Below are 23225 nucleotides of genomic sequence, written 5' to 3' on the forward strand. Positions count from 1 at the left end.
CTTTTCTTTTTAAAAAAACAAAAGAAAATCTTTTTAAACCAAAGTCAGTGTGATAGTCAAATGACACAAGATCACTTACAAAACTCCAGCTAACTATGCTGGCATATGTTACACATGCACTGCCCTCTTCTCCCTGGCAGAGATAGCAACACCTCACATCGTTACACAATGTAAATGGTGAAAATATAAATTTTGTTCATCTATACCACTATCTGACATGACACCGAAAAATGCTGTAAAAAGTATATTAATTTCATTAGCAAGTGAGACCAGGATGTTACTGTTGTATGTGGAAAGCATTGTAGATCTAATGTCTTTAGAATAAAGGGCAACAAATAGTAAAGTCTGAGTGCGTTTTTTTTTTCTGCTGTCTGTTTGGATAAAAGTGAGGACTCTGGAATAATGATATGCCAGAAAAATAAGTTATGTTCTTACCATAATGTTCCATCTAAGTTGTTGATCTTCATTCATTCATTACTGATGGGTGTCAGTTCCATCCTTGGAACCGAGCAGTCCTTTATAACAAAGCTCAAGTCAGCCAAAAAAACTCTCAATCTAATCTTACTCATAGTGCCCCTCTCCTGGTTACCTCAGATAGAGTTTGCCGGTAAGAGAGAAAGTGGAGGCTTTTTCTGAGTAAATTCCCTAAAAACTGGATATGGACCAAATCCGAACCTCCAGAAGCCTTTGGAGGGGGAACGAGGGTGGGATGTAATGAATGAATAAAGATCCACAACACAGATTGAACATTACGGTAAGAACATAACTTCTTTATCTGATGTTGTAAATCTTCATTTATTCATTACTGATGGGACAGAGTCCCTAGCTACTTTATGTCCTGGGTGGCCGTATGGAAGGATGTTCCTGAGCACCACTGATGGTATGAGGAGTAGCCCATGTAGCTGCTACACAGATGTCATCCATGGAGGCCCTAGAATGAAAAGCAACAGATGTCGCCACTGATCTGGTTGAATGTGCCTTGACTTTAGTTGGTAGAGGAATTTTATTTTGTTTATGTGAAGCATATACAATTCAACCATTTAGAAAGAGTCACCTTAGAAACAGATTTTCCCAAATTTGGTCCTGAATAGGATACAAACAACTGGTTAGATTTTCATAGTGCTTTAGTTCTGTCTAAATAGAATCATAATTGTCTATGAATATCCAATACATGCATGCAATCTTCTCTTTTATTAGAAAAACTGTGGAAAAAGACCGGTATGTCAGTTGTTTGATTAATGGTCAATTCTGAACTAACTTTGGACAAAAAGGAAGGATTAGTCCGGAGTGATACTCTGTCCTTATGAAAGACCATGTAGGGAAGTTTGATCCTTAAGGCTTTTAAGTTCAGAAATTCGTCTTGCTGAGGTAATGGCCACCAAGAATAGGGATTTCCTTGATAATAATTTTATGTCGAAAGTGGCAGCGGGTTCGAAAGCGCATAGAGTCAATGATTACAGGAAGTACAGTTGTGTACACTTACCATAAATGCAGATGTTAAGTGTATTCACTGTTGCAGTCATCACATTTGGGTTATCTGCTTGCAGTAGTCCTCAGTCGGCCTGATTAACAAAGTCTTGGGTCCTGCGTTATTTGCTGTCCCTTCTTCCATGACATCAGGTCATCAGGGGTATAAAACATGCAGCCGACGCCATTACATCAGTTTTTCTTGCCCCAGATGTCAGGTGCCCCCTAATGAGAAGCAATTAAATCTATAAATATGCAAGGTTATACCTCCAACAAAAAAGCAAATACACCAAAATGCTTTTGAGCATAGTAGAGTAGAGTAGAGGTATAGCCAACAGAAGAAAGTGGGCTGGAGGGAGGGTAACCAGGACTGCAACAGTGAAAACACTAACATCTACATTTACGGTAAGTGTACACAGCTGTACTATGTTCTTCGTGTTTCACTGTTGGTCATCACATTTGGGTAGATTCCCAAAGCTAAGTATGGGAGGAGGAATTTAGATAGCATTAGTATCAGCTATAAGGCCCTGCAAGACTGCAGTGGCAAATCCAGCTCTGAATTTAGAGAAAATTGGCAGATAATGCTTGGTGAAAGTATGTACTGAACTCCAGGTAGCAGCTGCTAGGTTGTCTCTGGTAGGGACGCCTCTGTGAAAGGCTGCAGAGGTAGATGCAGCCCTGGCTGAATGGGATCTGATCCCCTGTGGGATAGGTTTTCCATGGTGCTTGTAACAGAAATGAATGCAATTGCCTATCATAGGTTCATAGGTAGGTACTAGGCTATTGGCCCTAGGGCCTATACAAGTCTAGCCAAAAAGGTGCCCTGGCTTTCACCACCCAAGAAAATGATTTCCCTGTGCCCCTGTCAAGCAGAACCACAGAAGTGATCCCCAGGGTGAATTTCCTATTACCCATCCAATCATCAAGATTTTTCTTGAAGAGTGCTAATGAGGAGCTCTGTTTGACATAGACAGGTAGTCTGTTCCAGAGTATGGGAAGTCTCTGGGACAGGAATCTATCCCTCCAGCATGCTCTGTTTATTTTGGTGACAAGGTTTAGGTCCCTAGAGTGTGTAACTCAGTGGGATTGGGATTTCTTTAAGTGGAGCATGTCCAACAGCTCTGGGTTTGACATAGCTTTGTATGTTAGGCACAGATCGCCTCTGAGTAGGCGATATGCAACGGAGTAAAGCTGGAGTTTTTAGAGACGGTCTGCGTAAGGCATCTGTTTGAGGCCAGTAATCCTCTTTGTGAGGTATTTTTGCAGCCTTTCCAGTTGTGGATGTCTTGTGAGGTACATACCAAAAAGGGCGTTGTACTCTATAATGGGTCTAATGAGTGATGAGTAAAGGGGAACAATGACCTTTTTTTCTGGATGAGAAACCTTTTGTGATGGTGTGCCACGTAGAAGGATTTCCTGACCACTGTGGCGATGTGATTATCAAAGGAGAGACTACTGTCCACCTGTGCCCCGAGGTCTCTTATCACACTTCCGGTGTTAAGTAGACTACTGGCTATGTGGTAGTTCATGGGTACAGAGTTTTTACCAAAGGGGATGACAATGCACTTTTTGGCACTGAGCTTGAGACCCTGTCTTTGACACCAGGCATCTGTCTCAGTGAGGCCCTTTTGTAGGATGTCCACATCGTTAGGAGTTTCGATTATGGCTCCTACTTTGCAGTCATCGGTGAATTTAGTTAGCCAAAGACCTTCTGTGTTTGGTATCAACTTCTCTGAAGTACAGGCTAACAGGACAGGACCCAGGACTGAACCCTGTGGCACTCCATTTGTCACTGGTCTGAAGTCTGATATGGAGTCTGCTACTTTCACAGTGTGGGTTCTGTCAGTAAGCCAGTTGGCAACCCATCTTGTGACATAGGGATTTATACCTAGTTTAGTGAGTTTATCTATAATTCCAGAGTGGGGGATGGTGTTGAACACCTTGGCGAGATCTAGATAGGCTGTGTGAACCACCTTACCCTCATCTATGGCTTTAGTGACTACTTCAAAGAAGTCTATCAGGTTTAGGAGATTACCATTTGGAAATGGTCTGTTTTGAAATAGCCTTCCCCTCTGCCCCCGCAGCAAATGCCACCAGCAGTTGGTCAGATTTCTTTTGAGGTTTAGTCCTGTCCACGTAGAATGTAAGTTGTCTGTGCACGTCTAAGGAGTGCAGTATCCGCTCCCCTTTGTTCTGTGGGTTAGTAAAGAAGGTTGGCAAATGAATGGACTGATTAAGGGCCAAACTGGATACCACCTTGGGCATGGAGGGATTGGTACTGAGGGAGACCCTGTCCGCATGAAAGATGATGAAAGGCTCCACTACCATGAGGGCCTGTAATTCAGATACCCTTCTTGCTGAAGTGACTGCTAAAAGGAAAGCTGTTTTCCAAGAGGAATTTTAAATCTACAGGGGCAGCTGACTCGAAAGGAGGAAGGGTGAGCTTTTCCAATACAAAGTTAAGTTGGGGCTCTCCTGGGTGGCCATACATTTTTGGCCCCTCTAAGGAACTGCTTAAGCAGTGGATGAGAGAAGAGGGGAGGTTCTGTGTTATAATGAACTGAAATGGCTGAGGCGTGAATTTTGATGGAGGAGAAAGACAGGCCCTTGTGAAGCATCTCAGTTAAGTCATGTAAATTCTGAGGTAAATTGGGCACTGGCGTGCTCACCCCTTGAGACTGGTTCCAAGCAAAAAAACTTTTCCATTTTTCAGCATAAGATTTTCTAGTACTAGGCCTCCTTGCCTCTAAAATGATATCCATCACTGGTTTACCGAGAGATGGTAAAGGAGAGCTTAGGTAATGAGCCACGCTGCAAGGTTCAGGGTATGAAGCTGAGTGCAGAATCTGGTTCTCCTGCTGATACAATAGGGTAGGAGTCTGAGGCAGGTGCCATGGGGCCAACAGTGACACTGCGCAAGAGGGGGTACCCAGTGTTGGCGTGGCCAGTCTGGTGCAATCAAAATCGTCATTGGTTTGTCTTGTTTGATCTTTAGTAATGCTTTGGAGAGGAGGGGCAGAGGAGGAAAGGCATAAACTGATAGGTTTTTCCAGCTGAAGGACAGAGCATCCACTTTCCAAGCTTGTTTGTGGGGAGCCCTTGTGCAAAATTTGTCCAATTAATACTTGTGGAGGGAGGCAATCCGGTCTATATCTGGGCTCCGCCATTTGCTTGTCAACATGTTGAAAATCCTTGGTTCCAGCTTCCACTCGTGTGGGTCCATGAGGTTTCTTAGTTCGTCTGCCAGTGTATTTAGTTTGCCAGGCAGGAATTGAGTTTGTAGATGCACTTGGTAGCTCAGGGCTGTGTTCCACAATGCCATGGCTAGTCTGCATAGGGAGTAAGAATGTGCATCCCCCTGCTTGTTTATGTACCACATAGTGGTGTTGTCCGTCTTTACCATTAATTGTCCTGGAAGAATGTGGTCCTTGAAGGCTGTCAAAGCATGCTGTACAGCTAACGTTTCTTTTTTGATTGATATGCAAGTGCATTTGACTTGGGTTCCATTTGCCCTGAATGCACTTCCCTGCCAGGTAAGCCCCCCCCCCAATGCATAATCGGATGCATCTGTTGTTAGGGTGGCAGGCCTCTGCCCACCAAAGAAATTCTAGGCGTAGGCAAGGTACGATAGGAATCATTACTTCTAGATCCTGAGAATGTTGACACCATAGGCTTTTTAGATACCATTGTAGTTTCCTCATATGCAGTCTTGCATATGGAATCAGATATTGCAGAAGGCCATGAACCACAAGGCTTGTAGTTTTTGCCTTGCAGATAGTAGGGTTTTTGTGGCCAATTGTTTGAAGTAGGTTGTCAAATGAATTTTTCTCTCTGGCGTGAGGAAAGCCAGATGGGAAGTTGTATTAAAGCTTGCACCCAGGAATATGATTTGTTGACAGGGCACCAGGTGTGATTTCTTTTCATTTAGGGTGTACCCCAGACAAGTTAGCACCCTTTGTAAAAAGGTCAGATGATTCAAAAGTATGTGTTAAACAATCATCCAGGTATGGGTATATTTGAATATTTCTTTGCCTGCAGAATGCAATGACTGGGGCTAGGCACTTTGTGAATACCCTGGGCGCAGTACATAAGCCAAAGGGCAGTGCAGAGAACCGGTAGGGACTGTAGCCTGCTTTGAAGCATAGGAATCTTCTGCAAGATTTCCTGATTGGGATGTGCAGGTATGCTTCTTTTAAATCGAGTGTTACCATCCAGGCATCTTTTCCTAGCATAGGAAGCAACTGGTGAAGAGTCCGCATCTTGAATTTTGGAATCACCAAAAAGGTGTTTAAAGTAGACAGGTCCAGAATAGGACACCATGAATTGTCTTTTCTGGGTACCAGGAAAAGTCTGGAGTAGAAACCTTGTCCTTTTCCCTCTTCTGGTACAGTGTGAATAGCCTTTATGTTCAAAAGCGAAACTATTTGCTTTTGAGCCTCTGCCCACTGATTTGGGGGTAGATCTGGTCAACCTTTTGGCGTTGGTATTGTGTGGAAGTGAAATCTGTATCCTTGGGACACTATTTAAAACCCATTTGTCCTGGGTAATGAGTTCCCAGTTTTTGGCCTGCATACCAATCCTTCCCCCTAAAGGAAAATTCAGTTCAGAAGTGCTTGGAAGTTTTAAAATCAAGTCATTGAGACAGTTTTCCATAGGGGAGGTCTTATTACTCCCAGATTTGGAAGTGGAAGCCCCCCACTGCTTAGTCTTGTGTGTACCCTGGGACTGAAACCTGGGATTTCTGTTGTGTCTGGGTTTGGATTGAGAAGGCCTGGAAGGAGCCGGAAAGGACCAATTCTTAGAGGGCCAATGTCTACTAAATCTTGGAGGCTGAACTTGTAAGAAATCTTTAACAGTTTGCATAGATTTAGTTTCATCTTCCATCTTTTTAAGACCTTCCTCAGCTTTGTTGCCAAACAGGCGGTCCTGATTTAAGGGTGCATCCAACAGTTTAGCTTTAACATGATCAGGCAAAGATTTCTCCTTAAGCCAAGCATGCCTTCTGAGTACAGACCCAGTGACAGAAGCCCTGCAAGAGGCCTCTAAAGAATCAAACCCACATTGCAAAGTACGTTTTCCAACCTGTTCAGCAGAATGCATTAAATCCTGTAATTCCTTATTTTCAGCACAGTCAGAAATCATCATCATTTTCTGTTTAAGCAATCCAATAATATGTTGCTGATACTTTAACATATGAAACTGACAGTTTAAGGCCCTAATGGCCAAGGTTGCAGAAGTGTAAACCTTCTTACCCCCATCTAGCCAGCGCCCTGGAATCTCTAGCATAAGGGGTAGGGTTTTTGGCAGTAGAGGTCTTAATGCCCTTGGGTCCCTGTGAAATAGTCTCTGGATCCGCAATAGGATTTTTAAAAAGGAACTTGTGAGAATCATGAACCCTGTAATATCTGGCAGGTTTTCTGGGAGCAGGAGGCAAAGAATCAGGGGCCAAACTAGATTCCAAAAAGGCATCATCAACAATGTCTAGTACAGGAGGTACAGCTAAAGGCCTATGCTGAGGCAAGAGTAAGAAATCCCTAAGCCTCTTTTTCGAATAAGAAAAATCCTGGCTTTCCCAGTGGAAATGCTCCCTTAGAGTGTGCAAGGTTTCACCAAAAGAAAAATCCTCTGGAGGGGAAGCAGAGGGAATAGAGTCCTCTGCATCAGAATCCTCATAAGTAGATAAGGGTAAATCCAGATCATCAGAAGAAACAGAAAAATCAGAATCCTGGTCAGAAGATTCATAAACAATTTCAGTCCTAGGCCTCTTAGAAGAGGGTGGTTGGCTTCCCCTGATTAAAGTTACAAGATCTTCAGCCATTCTTATTTGTTTTTTTTTAGACATAGAGGCCTGAGCATGCAGCCTGGGCATCGGTTTTCTAGGCATGGTTCGAGGTTTAGACCTTAAAGAAGGAGGAGGCATCTGTTTAATATGCAAATCCATAGGCCTGAATTACACCCTCAGAAGCCGGTGCCTGCACAGCGGCTCCGGACCCATCCAAGGTAGAGACATCCGCAGGTTCCACAGCTGAAACATCTCGCGGCATACCGGACTCCGAATGGGTCTCAATAGTGGCCTGCGAATCAGAAGTAGCAGGTATCAGGGGCTGCGAAAGCACCTCACTGAGTACCTGCGAACTAGTGACTAGCTTAGGAGAAGCGTCGTCGGCAGCTTTGGACCTAGGCGGCCTGTCTCTGTCTTTATCTTTGCATTTTTTCGGAATTCCGTAAGTTGGATGGCTTACCGACGACATTTCTGGATAATTGAACAGAGAACCTAAATATTTAGATGTGAAAATATACCAGAGACAGTGTGTTGATTAAATAAAGCACAAAACCAACAGCAAGGTACGTTGTGATCAGGGCCTTGGCAAGGAATACAATACGAATGAAAATCTTTGTGAGGTATCTGCTTTCCACAAGAAATGCAATTATTAACTTTTACTGACATCGGTAAGGAGCAAGAAAAATTTTCCCCAATGGGGTACTTAGCTTTAGTCGAAGACCTCGGTTCTGAAACTCAAAAGAAAATTTCAGGAGTCGGCCGACCAGCACTTGCGAACTGCTTCTGCTTCGGGCACCGCACGGCAAGAAAGAGTGATGTAATGGAGTTAGCTGCATGTTTTATACCCCTGACGACCTGACATCATGGAAGAGGGGACAGCAACTGACGCAGGACCCAAGACTTTGTTAATCAGGCTGACTGAGGGCTACTGAAAGCAGATAACCCAAATGTGATGACTGCAACAGTGAAACACGAAGAACATCCAGTGTCAAATTCCAAGGTTTGACTGGTTCTTTGAACAGAGGTCTAATGTGCGAGACACCATTCAAAAAGGTTTTACAGAGACAGTGGGAGATAAAGGGAAAATGTTGATACCCATCGTGGAAATCTGAAATAGCAGCCAGGTTTACTCGAATAGTGGAGGCTGCCGTTCCTGAATGGAGAATATTTGATAAATAGTCCACTACAGCACTAACTGGGGATGAGCGGGGGTCTAATTCTTTCTGTCGATATCAAGTGGTAAATCTCCTCCACTTGAGATAAAGTTTCCTAGTGGATGGTTTGTGTGAAGCCAAAAGAATGTTACGAACAGGAGAGAATAGATCCTTCTTGCCTGGTGATTACTGGAAGTGGAGAAACCAAGCTGTCAGCTTGAGACTGGATATGTTTGAATGTATCGACCCCTGAGGATGCGACAGTAATTCCGGAGTTGGATCCAGAATCCATGGCTGGTGTACTACGTGAGGCCAAAGGAAGGGAAACCAAACTTGTCGGGGCCAGTAGGGTGCAATGAGGGCTACTCTGCTTCTCAACCGAAGGGCCTTCTTTAGAAATTGTGGGATCAGGGGAAGGGGAGGGAAAGCATAAAGAAGTCCCGTGGGTCAATCATGTATTAGAGCATCCCTTGGGGATTAGGGCAAAGTAGCTGCTGCATTTGTGATTTGCTGGGGAGGTGAATAGGTTGCAGCAAGGCAGGCCCCAGCGGCTGAAGATCTTCGCCATTACGGTTGTATTGAGGTACCACTCGTGAGGCAGAAGGGATACATCTCTCCTCAGTTTGTCTGCAATCACGTTGGAATCCACGGGTATGTGCACTGCTATCAGAAAGCGGTTGTAAGCTATCGCCCATTGCCAAACTCTCATAGCCTCTCAACTCAATGGGTAGGACTTGGTTTCCTCCTTGTTTGTTGATATAACAGACCACCGACATGTTGTTGGACTGGATAACAATTGCCCCTGATGGAAGGGCAGACTGAAATGCTTGCAATGCTAGAAGCACCACCCTCCATTCTAGAACAGTGATATGCAGATTGGCCTCCACAGGGGATCAAGTGCCTTTGACTGTCTTTCCCTGGAAGTGCTTCCCACCCAATCAGGGAAGTGTCCATGGTCACTATGGCCTTGGGCTGAGAGAGGGAGAAAGAATAACTCCACAGGTCTTTTTCTGGCTTCATCCACCAAAATAAATCTTGTTTGCATCGGTTTGTTAAGCAGATCCGAAATGACATCAGATGAGTCAAAGAGGACCACAGTGTTAGTAGAAGCCATTGTAGAAGCCTCATGTGTAGTCTCAACCAGGGGAACTATTGTAATCAATGTTGCCATTGATCCTAGAAGTTAAAGGACTGCCTGAGCTGAAACTTTGTCCTGAGAGAGTATCACCTGGAGTTGGGACCTCTGTGGCATGGGAGGGAGACTAGGCAAGATTGAATAATGAAGGCTGCTCCTATGAATTCCTGAGTTTGAGAAGGAGTCAACTAGCATTTCTCCTCGTTTACAGAGATCCCTAAGAATTTTGCTAGCTTTAGGGTGTAATGTAAGGCTGTAAAAAGTAGACGCGTGGTGGGGGTGTAAGGAGCCAATCGTCTAAATATGGAAACAAACAGAATCCTTGCAGTCTCAACTTATGGAAACAACCAGAATCCTTGCAGTCTCAAGTGAGCTGTTACTAATGCCATGCATTTGAACACTCTGGGGACCGTAGAGAGTCCGAAGGGCAGCACTCAGAATTGGTAGTGATTGGCTCCCACCCAGAAGTGAAGGAATCTTCTGGAGCGTTTGCCCATTTTTATGTGGTAATATGCATCCTGAAGATGTATTGAGCACATCCAATCGTCTTTCTCCAGGAAGGGTAGGATAGACTGAACCGTGACCATCTGGAATTTTGTTTGTTTGACAAATTTGTTAAGGATGTTGAGGTCCAAGATTGGCCTCCAGTCCAATGTCTTTTCTGACACTAAAAAGAACCTAAAGTAAAATCGGGATCCCATTTGGTCTGGTGGGACTGTTTGGATGACTCTTTTTAAGAGCAGCTTTTGAATTTCTTGAGCTGCTGCTTCAGTTTGACTGGGTGGAATGCTGGGACTGTGCCTTAGTGGGCTCAGGCAAATAGTGAGGGCTATGTGATAACCTCTGACCATTATCATCTGCACCCAAGATTCTGTGGTTATTGTTCGCCAGGCAAGGTTGTGCAGAGAAAAACGTCTCCCGACTGCTTCCAGAGATAAGCAATCGGGACACTCTTCAGGAGTGCTGACAGGGCTTGTCTAGAGAGCGAATTGTGGGATCGCTGATTACGTGGACCCCCACTCTGCCTCTGTAGGGGCATCTTCCAGACGAGTTTCTCCCTCTGCCCCGGGGGTAAACTCGCTACGTGTGTTATGGAAAGGACCCTGAGACTTCTTGTGCCACATCTTTCCACTCCTCTGATTCTTAGAGTATGATCATTGGGGGTGGGAGGGTGAAAACACGTATACCCACGGCAAACCGGGTCTTACAGTCCTTTTCATACCTGGTTAATGTGCCTTTCACTTTTGGGCCAACAAGAGAAGACGCATCCACTGGAGTGTTGAGAAAGGAACACTTAAAAGGGTATGCAAAATCACAAAGGCGCATCTGGGCATGACGTCTCATGATGCCTGCACCGGCCACTCAAGCCGCCCCTTAGATAGTGAGAGAGAGCAACTGCATGGACAAGTTAGACAGATTCCAGGGTTGCAAGCTGCAAGGAGACTGTCACACACCTAGTCAGAGACTGTTTCTGCTAAAGCTCCCGAGAGTTCCGAGATTAGGTCTCTCTGGACTCTGGTAAAGTGTGCCAAGTAATTCAAGGACTGAATGGCAAAGGTCAATGAAGAAAACACTCAATTCAGTAGTCTGTCAATCGCCTGAGACTGAGTGTTTTGGGGATGGGCAGCATGGCTCTCCTCGGCGCACTCTTTCTTAGTGGCTGCTGCCACCACCACAGTGTCTACCCATATAATCCTTTAGACCAATGTGGACTGTCTTCTGGCAGGGAAAGTATTTTTTCTGGGCTCCGGGGATTGGTTTAATGGTGTCAGGACTCTTCCAGGCGCACTGCACGAAGAGCTGAACTAGTTTGTCTGCAGGTGAAGTCACCCAAGACATAGAGGGTCGAGCATGAAAAGCCTGCAAGAATGCAGACTCCTCAGAGGAGTTGGTGGATTTCCAGCCTCCCTGCTGTTTTAAAATTTCCAGTATGTCTCCAAAGGAGACATCCTCAGGTGGCGACCATGGGGACCCCTCCCCCTCGTCAAAGTCTGCATCTTCAGTAAGGGACTCCTCAGGGAAGTCCACATGCCTCCTCTTGCACGATCTTTTGCATGGTACCTCATCAGCAGGGACATCTAATGAGGACTCTGAACAAAGGGTGCCCTGTGGTAGGGTATCTTGAAGGCTCTTGTGCTAGATGTCCCAGTGTGGTGGATTGTGTCATCTGCGGTCCAGAGGGGGGATATATATGGTACTCCGACGCTGAGCAAACTAGCTGTGTACCTGCGGCGGCAAGCGCCCTCTAAATCACCTGGAAAGCAGGCCCACCTGAAGAGGGACAGGAGCCCAGAACAGAGAACAACCACCTTGGAACTGGGGGTCACACCCTGCTCTGATGAGCCCATCCCCAGGGAAAGAGCCTCAAGACAACTGGAGCCATAGTGGATGGCGCCATAGAAAAAATAGGTGCCATTCTAGGGGTCAGGGTGCCGACAGCCCAGTCATGATCCCAGGAATCGCTCGGTTCTGAGTGAGTCAGTGGCCAAATGGAGACTCCGGAGCCATGGTGAGGTCTACCAATGGAACCAAAGCAGCTGGCACCAGGATAGGCATCTGTGTCAGGGGCTTCGATACCTCCAAGGTGGTCAAAGGAGGAGTATATGTCAGAGTCTGTGGAGAGAATCCCTCGGCTCTAGGCGGAAGGGAGGGTTTAGGAGTTGTGATTCCTCTGGCCATCAGGAGCTGATCCACAAGTCTCACCACATTGAATTCTGAAAGGCTCCTGGAGGAGAGGGTTGATATCCCCGATGGAGAGACAGGTCGCTCCAAGAAGTGGATGCATTGTTGACCAAAAAAGGGATCTGCTGTGGGAGAATATAAGGTCCGAGGAGCTGTTTCACCTTTTGGCACTGTGGTCGCAAGATCAGTAATATGTATAGGGAGGGGAGAAGTGACCAGAGCTGGGAGTACTATTGTTGGTGCCAAAAGGGAGGTCGGAACTGTAGCAGAAGATAAGGACATGCATGGTTCAGTGGTCATGACCAGTACCGTGACTGGTGTTAGAAACAATATTCCGGAGAACGGTACTGAGCTGGTTAGTTGAAGTCCTGGAATCTAAGATGGGGGTGTTAAGGCCCTGGTGCCGAGGTTGTTGGAGCCAATTTCAGGATTTTAGCCTTCGGTTGAGAAGATTCTGAGTCAGTGCCATGGGGGGGGGGGGGGGCAGAATGGCTCCTTCGTTTATGTTCCTTTTTAGGAGGGGGAGAGCCCTCCAACCCAAAAATAGCCTCTGAAAATGGAGTTTTCAGAAGACCCTTAAGGATTAGCTTATTTTTCCTTTCATTTAAAGTGCGTGAGCTAAAACCTTTACAAATGTCGCATGGCAGTTTTAAAACAAATGTGGAACACCCAGGCAGTAAACACAAGACAGATGGGTGTCCAAGTTTGGCATTTTCCTATTACATTGTTCGCATTGTTTGAAACCCTTTGTTCCCTTTTTATCAGACATAGTGGAACAATGGTTCTTTAACAGCAGCATAACACCAAAAGACAAGAACACCAGCCGAACAAACGAGAACAGGGAAACAGGCAATATAAAAAAAGGTGTATATATATATATATATATATATATATATAAAACAGATACCAAAGGGAAAGAACAAAAGAGAAAAGGGGAAGGAGGAATACCAGCAATGGAATTACCTCACAAGGTAAGAGTTTAAGGAAAGGAAAGGCCTGTACCAGCGATGGTACAAAGAGTACCAAATTTGGTAAGAAAAATGGAAAGAGGCACTCGAGTATGAAAACACTAGCAACTAATAAAAACAGAAGCAAATTATTATGGTTTCAAGCAGAAAAACTCCAAAAAGGTTTTTGAAGAAAGTAATTCTAAATGACTTAGCTGAGAGCTGGCTCGACACGTCTTGATATCTACACGGCAAACAAGATCTGAGGTAACAGGGACAGGGGCACTATAGGTAAGCCTAGCTCGAAAGTTTTTCGGCTGGTGCAAGCTGGTTATAAAGGCTGACTCTGTTCCGAGGACGGAACAGACACCAATCAGTAACGAATGAATGAAGATTAACATCAGATGTATAATTTGGATGCTACTAGTGAAGTTTCCCACTCATACATGAAAAAAATGGCATGATCCGGCTGAACTTTGCTACCGATGTGTGGTTAGGTAAACAGTCTTGCCACATTAACAAGAAAAGTTATTTATGACTGTAATATTCTTAAATGTGAAAAGCAGAGTACTGCTTCAAATGGCCAGTCAAAACATATCTATGAATTATTACTGGTTCTTTGAGAAATGTTGCAGTATGTTGTATGTTAAAAATCATTTACTAATCATCTAGAAACCACTTTATCCCCTATGGAACATTTATACATGAACCTCTTCTCTCTCCAACTACATACTCACAATATAAAACATCAAAAATAAAACCTCATTAAAACTTACAGCCATATATGGTTTACAACCAGCATCCATGGTTTTTGCTACTGAATCTACAAGATGACCGCTAATACCAAAATCACACATCTTTACGTGGCCCTCTTTATTGATGAGAACATTAGATGGTTTTACATCTGAAAATGGAAGAAAGAACAGTTAGGCAACAGCAGTTACTTAATGAAACAAAACCTACTTCAAGCAGAACGTTTTTTTTTGTCCCTACTCTTTCTTAATCAAGTTCCACCTCCCCAGAGTCTATAGACCCACTAAAATACCCCTCCCACTCCAACTTGGCCATTAGCATTAAAATCATCTCGAGAAGGGGGGACTCCTTTAGAAGAAGACTTTCTTCCTAGTACTTCATCTTACAGTCCAGTGGAGAACAAAATTCAAGCTGCAGTGGCAGTCATCCATGGGAAGGAGGTGTTTTTGTTATGTAATCCTAATCCATCCCTCAAGGAGTTGGTATGCGCATTGCAACTTGGCAGTACACAATACCAGTTCATGATGCATTTGTTCTTATTCACGTGCCCAAGTTATGGCTACAGTGCACTCCTGCACCCTCAATGCGACTTATGCTGGGCCCAACCTATGGTACAGGTTGGCACAACAGTGAGTCAAGTCTGACTCTTCCCTCCCTAAGATGGCAAAGCCAGCAACTACTCTGTCAACCCCCGACCCTCATTACTTCTTACAAGTTTGATCACATTACCCTTCATATACTTAAAACATTTGTTGAAATTGAATGCCCTATCAATAAGAAGAATGGCTTCTGTGAACATAAGGCAGTTCTTAATTTTATATCTAATCATTCAAAGTTAGCTCATGCAGTGCCTGCATATCTAATCCAAAGATCTTCAAAATCAGAGAAACATACACTGCTAAGTCAAGGCCAAGTTCTGCAGCTGTCAGATGACAACTAAACTGCTAAGTTTGTAATAGCTTTGTTTATAAATACAAGCTAATTTATAGGAAAATGCCAGCTCCTGGTACCAAAATGAGGATTTTAAAAACTAGAAAAAGATTTGAAGCTAAATGGTTGTGGGTTTTTGGTTTCCCATGTTTAACTGCTGAATCTGGTAGTTCAAGTCATTTCACCTGTGCTGTCCCCCCAAGGTGTCAAAGTCTACTTTGCCAACTTACTTTTCACATACCCCATCAGATTCTGTTTTCTTCACCATCTAAACCCCCATTAAACCTTAAATTTGGTCTTTCTTTCCTTGTTCTCCAAATAAATGTTTCCCATCTGCTCCAACTGCTTTACAGTCTCAGCTACCTTGTCAAATCACTCTTGCACACTTCATGTATACATCAGAAATTAATCCAAATTTAATAGCTCAAATCATATGGCTTACTAAGCATTTGATACCTCAACAGGATTTAGAAGTTTTATGGTTCTCTACTAGTGAAATATGAAACATCATGGCAACCCCAATCTGGCTTATGAGCGACATCTCCCTAAAAATACTAGAACTCCACTACCCAATACATTTTTGTATAAGCAGCTAGACTTCAGTCAAGGACCATCACAAAATGCAATGAATAAACTGTTTTAGTTTGACTATTTACTAGTTTTAATTTCTTGAAAAAAAAAAAAAACAGATTAAAACTAAAAGGCAACAAACCAACAAAAACAGGTCTGCATCACCAGGAAAGGGAAATGTATAAATATATGTATCATTTTAAGTTAAATTAAGATAAGGGGATACAGAAACTAGTTACTTCACAAACTCATACATAATCAAATAAAAGTTATAACTGCTGTAGCATCATTCATCATACATTGAAATTAATCACAGGTGGATGTCTGCCCATCCAGCCTAACATCTAGAGCTTTGGGTGATCCCAGAGAAGGCTCCCCAAGCCAAGTCAGTCAGTAAACAGCCCATAACCACCTATAGTTCCTTTTCTGGGAACAAGAATTACCTGACTGCTTAGTAAGTGGTTAAGTAATGGGCCCTTGGGAAGGCATTCCCAAACAGAAAAGAGGTATATTTCAACAGATGCCCCTTATAAGAGACCAGATTAACTAAGGGCCTGAGGTACTGAAGCCAACTCTAGTACAAAGTGGGATGTTGTACACCATTAACACAATCGCCAGCTTAAAAATCATGTTCTTTTAAGTGGTAGGTCCTTGAGCCTCTTGCAGTATGGCTAGTATCCCAGTGATATAATCATTCACCTGGAAGATTAGGGTCTCAACCTCCAGGCAACTTGGTTGTGATTTCTGAGACTTAGGAGTTTAAAATGCATCTTCCTCTTAGCGCAACAGGGTGCAAGTGTAAAGCAGAGTGAGACGCTCACCCCTTTCTTCACCTGAAAAAATCACGATGAACCAATATTATCTTGACAAAACAATCTGACAGAGGAGATGGTAGGGCCATACATTCATTCTTCCATCCAGACTTGTAAGGAGACATCTGTTGTTCAGGTTATCTGGCATGGGCACCCTAGTCATGAAAATGGAGATTCCTAGGTGATGCAAAACAAGATATATTTCTGGGAAACCACAGAGAAAGATAGGGGCTGTGGAACACTTGTAAGTCTAAGCTCCACTCTTGAAGGTTGGTGAAGGAGATGGTGGAGGACATGCTTAAGTGATTTGCCAATACATGCTCTTCCAAGGATGGTAAAATATCTGTATTATGAGTTTACCTCCTTTCACTGCAGGGATGCAAAGATGGTAACAGCACATTCCCCTCTTGCTTATTTCTGAACCACATAACTGCGGTGTTGTCCATTACTACTTTGAAAACACCTTGCATCCATCCTTTTGGTGATGCTTACGTTTCAATTTGTCCTTGCCTCTGTAAGTCCCCATGGACATTTATGGGGCTTGCAATGCTGTCCCAGGTCAGGTATAATGCATCTGTTAATTAGGGTTTGGATGTCCTTGAATGTACAAATGGAATCTGTGTTATGCAGAGGACTTCCTCTGACCACCAAGAGAATTTACTTTAAATGCCTGGGATGACAAGAAAGGCCTACTTTGTGCGACACTGGCACTGTTGTCACAAATTTAATTGGTACTACTGGATCTTCTGCATACGTAGCTTGACCCAGAGGTACTCTTTCTATGGCACCTAACACTAATAACTGTTCTAGCACTGGACATGCCAGGAAGATCTGGACTCTGGGTATTTAAAACATCCCCAAGAAGGGTGGGAATGTCTGAACTGTATCTTGGATCTTGAGACAATAGTTATTTATTTAACATTTGTTAAAGAGGAAAGTCTGACTGGAACACAGTCCATTTTCAGAGGAGGCCTAGGGAGAAATGCTTCAGACACGTCTTTGGAATGTGGGAGGAAACTGGAGCACCCAGAGGAAACAAACACAGGGAGGACATGCAGACTCCGCACAGAAAGCACCCCAGCTGAGAATCAAACCGGAGACCCTCTTTCTGTGATGCGACAATGCTGACTACTGTACTGCCCATACAATAATAAGCTACCTCACCTAGCTGTCTGCAGTCACAGCAGTAATATTGTGTTTTGGACCACAGGGATATTACTCAACAGCTGTAGAAGAAATGATTTGGGGGAGAGAAGAGTGGGCTGGACTGAACACAGTTGGTATTAATGGGCACTGTCCTGGGAGGGAAGAGGTCCATGCCTCTCATATTCTTTATACCCCAGCATATAAATTCCGCTACAGGAGCTATTTTTTTTCCAGATTTCAGAAATCAAATCATCAAAAGACCATTTTATTATGTTTACTCCCCATAAAAGCGGTATACCCAGAGTTTTGATGAGGGGGCATATGCCACCTGCCATGTAAAATTCTGTTACTTAAACATATGACCACTTGAATTGTACCACCTTTGAGAAGTGAGCTAAACTCAATAATTTAATGTACTGGTGAGTAATGAAATGGATTGTTCCATTTTTCCTGCTTACACTTGCGTAAACGGTGTCTGCTTCCAATAAAATACTTGTTATTTTGTTGTAAAATTTCGGTTACATTTAGAGACAGGGGGCTGAAATAACTCTCCATCTTTTAGATAACCTTTCACTTTTCCTCTAGCCTCCAAGTCATTTCTTTGGATGAAGGAGCAGACAAAAGATATTTGCCAAAAAGGTGTACAGCTTTAACCAAGCATGCATCCTGAGCACTGCATCAGTGGCAGATGCCCTGGCCAGATGCATCTATTACATGTAGCAGCATTTGATGGCATGTTTGCCAACCTCTAAGGATACTTGGGCCAAGCTCTGAGGCATAGAGGGATAAAGTCCCGACTATGAAGAAAGACTCTAGCTTGAATATGAGCTTGGGCACAGGAAAGGTGGAAATGAGTGGCTTACACTGGCTGTCCATTCTGTGGGTGGTAGATGGTGGACCTGGTCAAGCCAAACTTTAAGACATAACTGGCTGAAGGACTGGAGGATGCAATTCCTCCCATGACACCAACATCTTACAAGGGGGTGTAACAGACAAATGACTAATACCAAAGTCACGGACTAAAATTTAATTCTAAGAAATGCACTATAGTGCCTTCTGGGAAAACTGCCCCAAGGTTAATTGCTCCATTAATAAGACTCCCACTAAAAGCTGCCCTGGTCATGGATTTGCGAACATATGTAGACAGTAATCTGGCCTTTGGCCAACATGTGGTCAAGGTAGTAAGAAAATCACTATGTCACCCAACTTATATGTAAGGACATGGCATCCAGGTCCAAGGAAGTCATAGTGCCACTTTATAAGGGCCCTTATATCCATCAGTGAGTATAATGCCCCTTTCGTCATGTACCTCACCAGACATACGAGGCAGCTGGAATACCCACAAAGGTTCCTTACCAGAAGAATCCAGGGTATAAACACATTATCCTACATTGATCATCTTATAACCCTCTCTCTATACTGTCTCCTACAGGTTACGGACAAGCGATCTATGCCTGGCATACACGGCATCCTTGGATCCAGCTCTGATGGAAATTTTGCATATCCACAAAACAAACAGTATCAGAATCACAAGATCCATGTATTTAAATTTTGCTTGTGACATAAGACATGCTGGTGAGACGGATGTGTCTCTCATAGGATCCCTGTGCTCTGGAACAGGCACCTCCATACTTGCAAAGCAGAGTCCGTCCCTAGCTGTACTCAAATGTAACCTTGGCCAATGGATGGGAGGGCCTCAATGTCTCTGATAGACCTCTAGAAACTTCATAACTAATGTACCTGCTTCCTAATAAAAGCCAGTGATACATAGGGACAACTAGGATAGACTGCACGGCTAGGCTTATAAAGGCCTTGGTGGTATATAGCCTAGTCTTCACATGTGAACCTATATGAGCTTGGTAATGCTAAGCTAGTGATGGAAGCTCTTGAAGCATGTGCATGGGAGCATATACATATTCTGGGGGAGCACAGAATATGCCTATGAAGATGTTCGTGCATGTCAAGCCACCAGGGACTGGTTTAGGGCCATTCACAAGATGCCCTCACTGCTGGGATACCAGCCAGGGTACAATCACCACCATGGCAGCCATGGTGATGCTTGTACAGGCAGCCATTGTAGAAGCATCACCACGGCTGCTTGTACCACAGTTCCCCCTGTTAGCCCAACCTCACCCTCACTGGAAAATACCCAATACAGGGGGGAAAGAATAGGCTTGACTCACTGCAGGAAGGCTTGATGGTGGGTAGGCACTGTGAGAAACCTCAGTCAGAACACAAAACTAACAATGTTGGAATCATCTTTAGAAGCCTATTTTGAAGTCGCATTACAGCTTCTGCCACCATTTCCACGTGTCTAAGAAAATTCAGATGTCCTTTTCTTCTATATGCTGCAGTATTCATAACATGGGGGAGTTTGCCTCCGGGTGACTCATACGTCCGGCCAGTATACCAATGTAAATGCTAATATATAAGGTACGTGCAACCCTGTACATCAGTGTACATCGGCCATAAAGCAGACGTTACACGTACCTACCTCAGAACTGAATGCCGCAAAGCACCAGCCTGATGAGTGAAAAATATGTAACCAGGGACCAGGCAAACATCAGGGTGAAGGCAGAGGGCGAAGCAGTACTGCAGCATATAAAAAAGGACATCTACGATTATGGCAAGATTTTACACAACTATTTTATGTCCTTCTATTCATATGCTGCAGCATCATAACATGAGGGAAGAGTGCCAAAGCCCAGGCAGAGGAGAAACTGGGAGGAGAAGCAGAAACATTTTCCACAAAGCCATGGAGAATAGCTCTGGCAGATCCTGCCCTGGACCTGGAAATGACATCCAATTTATAATGTTTGGTGAAAGTATGGACAGAAGACCAAGTAGCTGCCTCCAGGATAGAGGCTGTATCCATCCCTTTAAAGAAGGCCCCAGAAGAGGAGAATGCCATCATGGAATGTGCCCTTACAGGGGAATGGATATCCTTGCCATTGGCAGAGTAACAGGAGGAAATGGTTTTGGAAATCCAGGAGGAAATAGTTTTCTTGGAAACAGGTTGGCCTAGGGCCCTTGGGTGAAAAGAAACAATCTCTTGGACTTATGGAAAGGCTTAGTTTTGCTCAAGTAGTATCTAAGTTGTCTATGTACGTCCAAAGGTATGTAGAATCCTCCCACTGGAGTACTGGGGAGAGGGGAAAAAGGTAGGGAGATTGATATAAGTCACTGACCACCTTGGGCATAAAGGATGGGTTTAGTCCTAAGAGAAACCCTATCACTATGAAATACTGTGAAAGGAGAGGAGGCCATGAGTACTTGTAGCTCAAAGACCCTTCTGGCAGAGGAAACAGCCACTAGAACTAATTTCCCATGTACAATGCAACAGGAAAGATGTCACTGCTGGTTCAAAGTGGGCTAGGATAAGTTTCTCCTGGCAAAACTGAGACCTTGAAAAGGAGATACTGGTTTCCTCAGTGGTCTAATGTGAAGGACGCCTTTTAGGAACAGCTTGACGTCCAACCTGGAAACTAAAGGAGGAAACACTGGTAAACATGCAGAGATAGCAGAAAGATGAGCTTTGACTGAAGAATAAGACAAGCCACTCTCCATTAATTCACACAGGTAAGATAACCACTGGGACCTCTGCAAACTGGCTGTGTTTTTTGGGACACTAGATGGAAAACCTCTTCCATTTGGAGACGTAGGATTTCCTAGTAGTGGGCTTTCTGGCCTCCTGCAGAACCTGTAGCACATCCTCTGTATAAAGGTGTCTGAAGGGAATTAAAACTCTATCACTCACAGTGTCAAATTTAGGGTTGACTTTTGTGGATGAACTAGAGTTCCCTGTCCTGTGTGAGAAGGTCCGTCCAGTGGGGTAACGTGTGGTGATTGCCCTTGGCTAAATGTAGGAGGAGGGGAAACCAGTGCTGTACTGGCCAAAATGGGGTCACCAGCAAGATCTTTGGCTGTTCCCGCTGAATTTTCAACAGGACCCGCTGGGTAAGTGGGAAGAGGGGGGGGGTGCATACAGAAATATCCCGTTCCATGGGAAGGATAGTGCGTCCACCTTTCATTCCTGAATACCTCAATGATGGACAAGATCCAGAAACACTTCCCTGTTCAATATCCACTTGTGGGATTGAGTCATGGACCTGGTTAGAGAGTCTGCTATCACATTCTGAGCTGAAGGAACGTAAACAGCTTGAAAGAGACACATGAATCTGCTGGGCTACCTCACAGGTGTATAATGCCCATCTACAGAGGATATAGGAGTATGCCCCCCCTGCCATTTGTTGATGTACCACAGGACTGTGGTGTTGTTTTGTAAACCACCTTAGAACCCCTGTGCAATCGTGGATTTGAAGATTTTGAGGGCAATGATCAAAGCTCTCATTTCTTTTATGCTGATGTGTTCCTTTGTCTGAAGTGGAGATCACATATCTCTGATCTTCCAGTTTTCCAGAGTTGCACCCCAGCCTGTGTCTGAGGCATCTGTGTGCAGATCCCGGGTAGGTGGAAGAGGTTGAAGGGGTAGGCTTGGATTTCTGGAAACCTGGAAAATTCACCACTCTAACTCCCTTATCAAACAGGGTAGGAGGGGAACAACAAATTCCAGAGGGTGAGAGTGTTGCTTCCAAACCATTCTCAGGAACCAATGAAATTTCCTCATTTGTATTCTGGCAAAGGGAAGCACTGGAATAGTTGAGGCCATGAACCCCAGGAGGTGCAGGAATTCCCTGGCGGTCAGAGACTGAAGAGGTAGTAGGTCCTGGAAATAGGAGGTTAGATACAGGATCTTTTCTGAGGGTAAACAAGCTATCATACTGCTTGTTAGAATCTTGCACCCCAGGAAGACATGATCCTGGGAAGGGATGAGACTTTTGGAGGTTGACAGTAAATCCTAACCCTTTCAGAAGGGACATAATGGAGGAAAAATTGTCCAGGAGGGTGCCTGGAGATGGAGCCTGGAGAAGCAAGTCATCCACATATGGAAATACCTATATGCTCTGTACCCTGCAGTAGGCTATGACAAGGGCTAAGCATTTTGCGAATACCCTTGGTGCCGTAGATGGATCAAAGGGCAAAGCACAAAACTGAACACGAGAGGAAACAGAAAAATGAAGAAGTCTCCTGAACCACTGGTGAATGGGGATGTGAAGGTAGACATCTTTTATGTCCAATGACACCAAGAACACCTGGGGAAGGATAAGTGGGAGAACAGATGATAGACTCAGCATGCAAAAGGTGGGGGCTTTCAGAAATGTGTTTAAATCTGAAAAGTCCAGGATGGGCCTTCAAGGGCCACTCTTTCTTGGGACCAGAAACATCCTGGAGTAAAACCCTTTTCCCCTTTGAGAGGGTGGTATCTCCTGGACAGTGCGCCCTGGGAAAGAAGAGAGGAAAGGACTAGTGGGAAGAATTCCAACTGGTCCTGTGGAAGTTGTGGCATTCCCCTGAAAGGAGTAGGGGTTTTCCATACCATGAAATAGCCCTGACTGATCAAAGAAATGATCCAAGAGTCCTGGGTTATCTGTTTCCAAGCTGGGAGGGAAAGACAGAAGCGAAGACAAAGAGGGATAGATGGCTCTGGGGCCTGGCAGTCACAGACTACCAGGTTTGGCATGAAAAGGCTGTTTCTGAGAAAGTGTGGAAGAAGCAGATTTGGAAGGAGGTGGTCTCCTAGAATCCCTCTCATCTTTGAATAGGAGAGATTTAGTTGCCTTCCTTACAAAGGTGGGTCTGGCTAGGTAATTTCTCTGGAAGCAGGGAACAAGAGAGACAAAAATGTTTCACGTCTTGGAGTTCCTTCCCCTTTTCCTGATGAATTTTAAAAAGTCCTACAACTGCACTGCCAAATAAGAGTTTGTCGCCCAGAGGGGCATCCATAAG

At 44.3% G+C, this 23225-nt stretch overlaps 1 protein-coding gene across 2 annotated transcripts in view; it reads right to left on the reverse strand.

The window, feature by feature from the left end:
* Window positions 1-23225, reverse strand: part of LOC122816534 (dual specificity mitogen-activated protein kinase kinase 3) — a 982929-nt gene that overhangs the window by 496381 nt on the left and 463323 nt on the right. For both annotated transcript variants that reach the window (XM_044089378.1, XM_044089377.1), the window contains exon 4: window positions 13944-14071. In XM_044089378.1, the coding sequence (XP_043945313.1) occupies window positions 13944-14071 (128 nt within the window). The remainder of the gene's footprint in view (window positions 1-13943; window positions 14072-23225) is intronic.

Source organism: Protopterus annectens, chromosome 12.part0 (genome assembly GCF_019279795.1).
Source record: "Protopterus annectens isolate FY-2018-M chromosome 12.part0, PAN1.0, whole genome shotgun sequence".
NCBI classification, from domain to species: Eukaryota; Metazoa; Chordata; order Ceratodontiformes; family Protopteridae; genus Protopterus; species Protopterus annectens.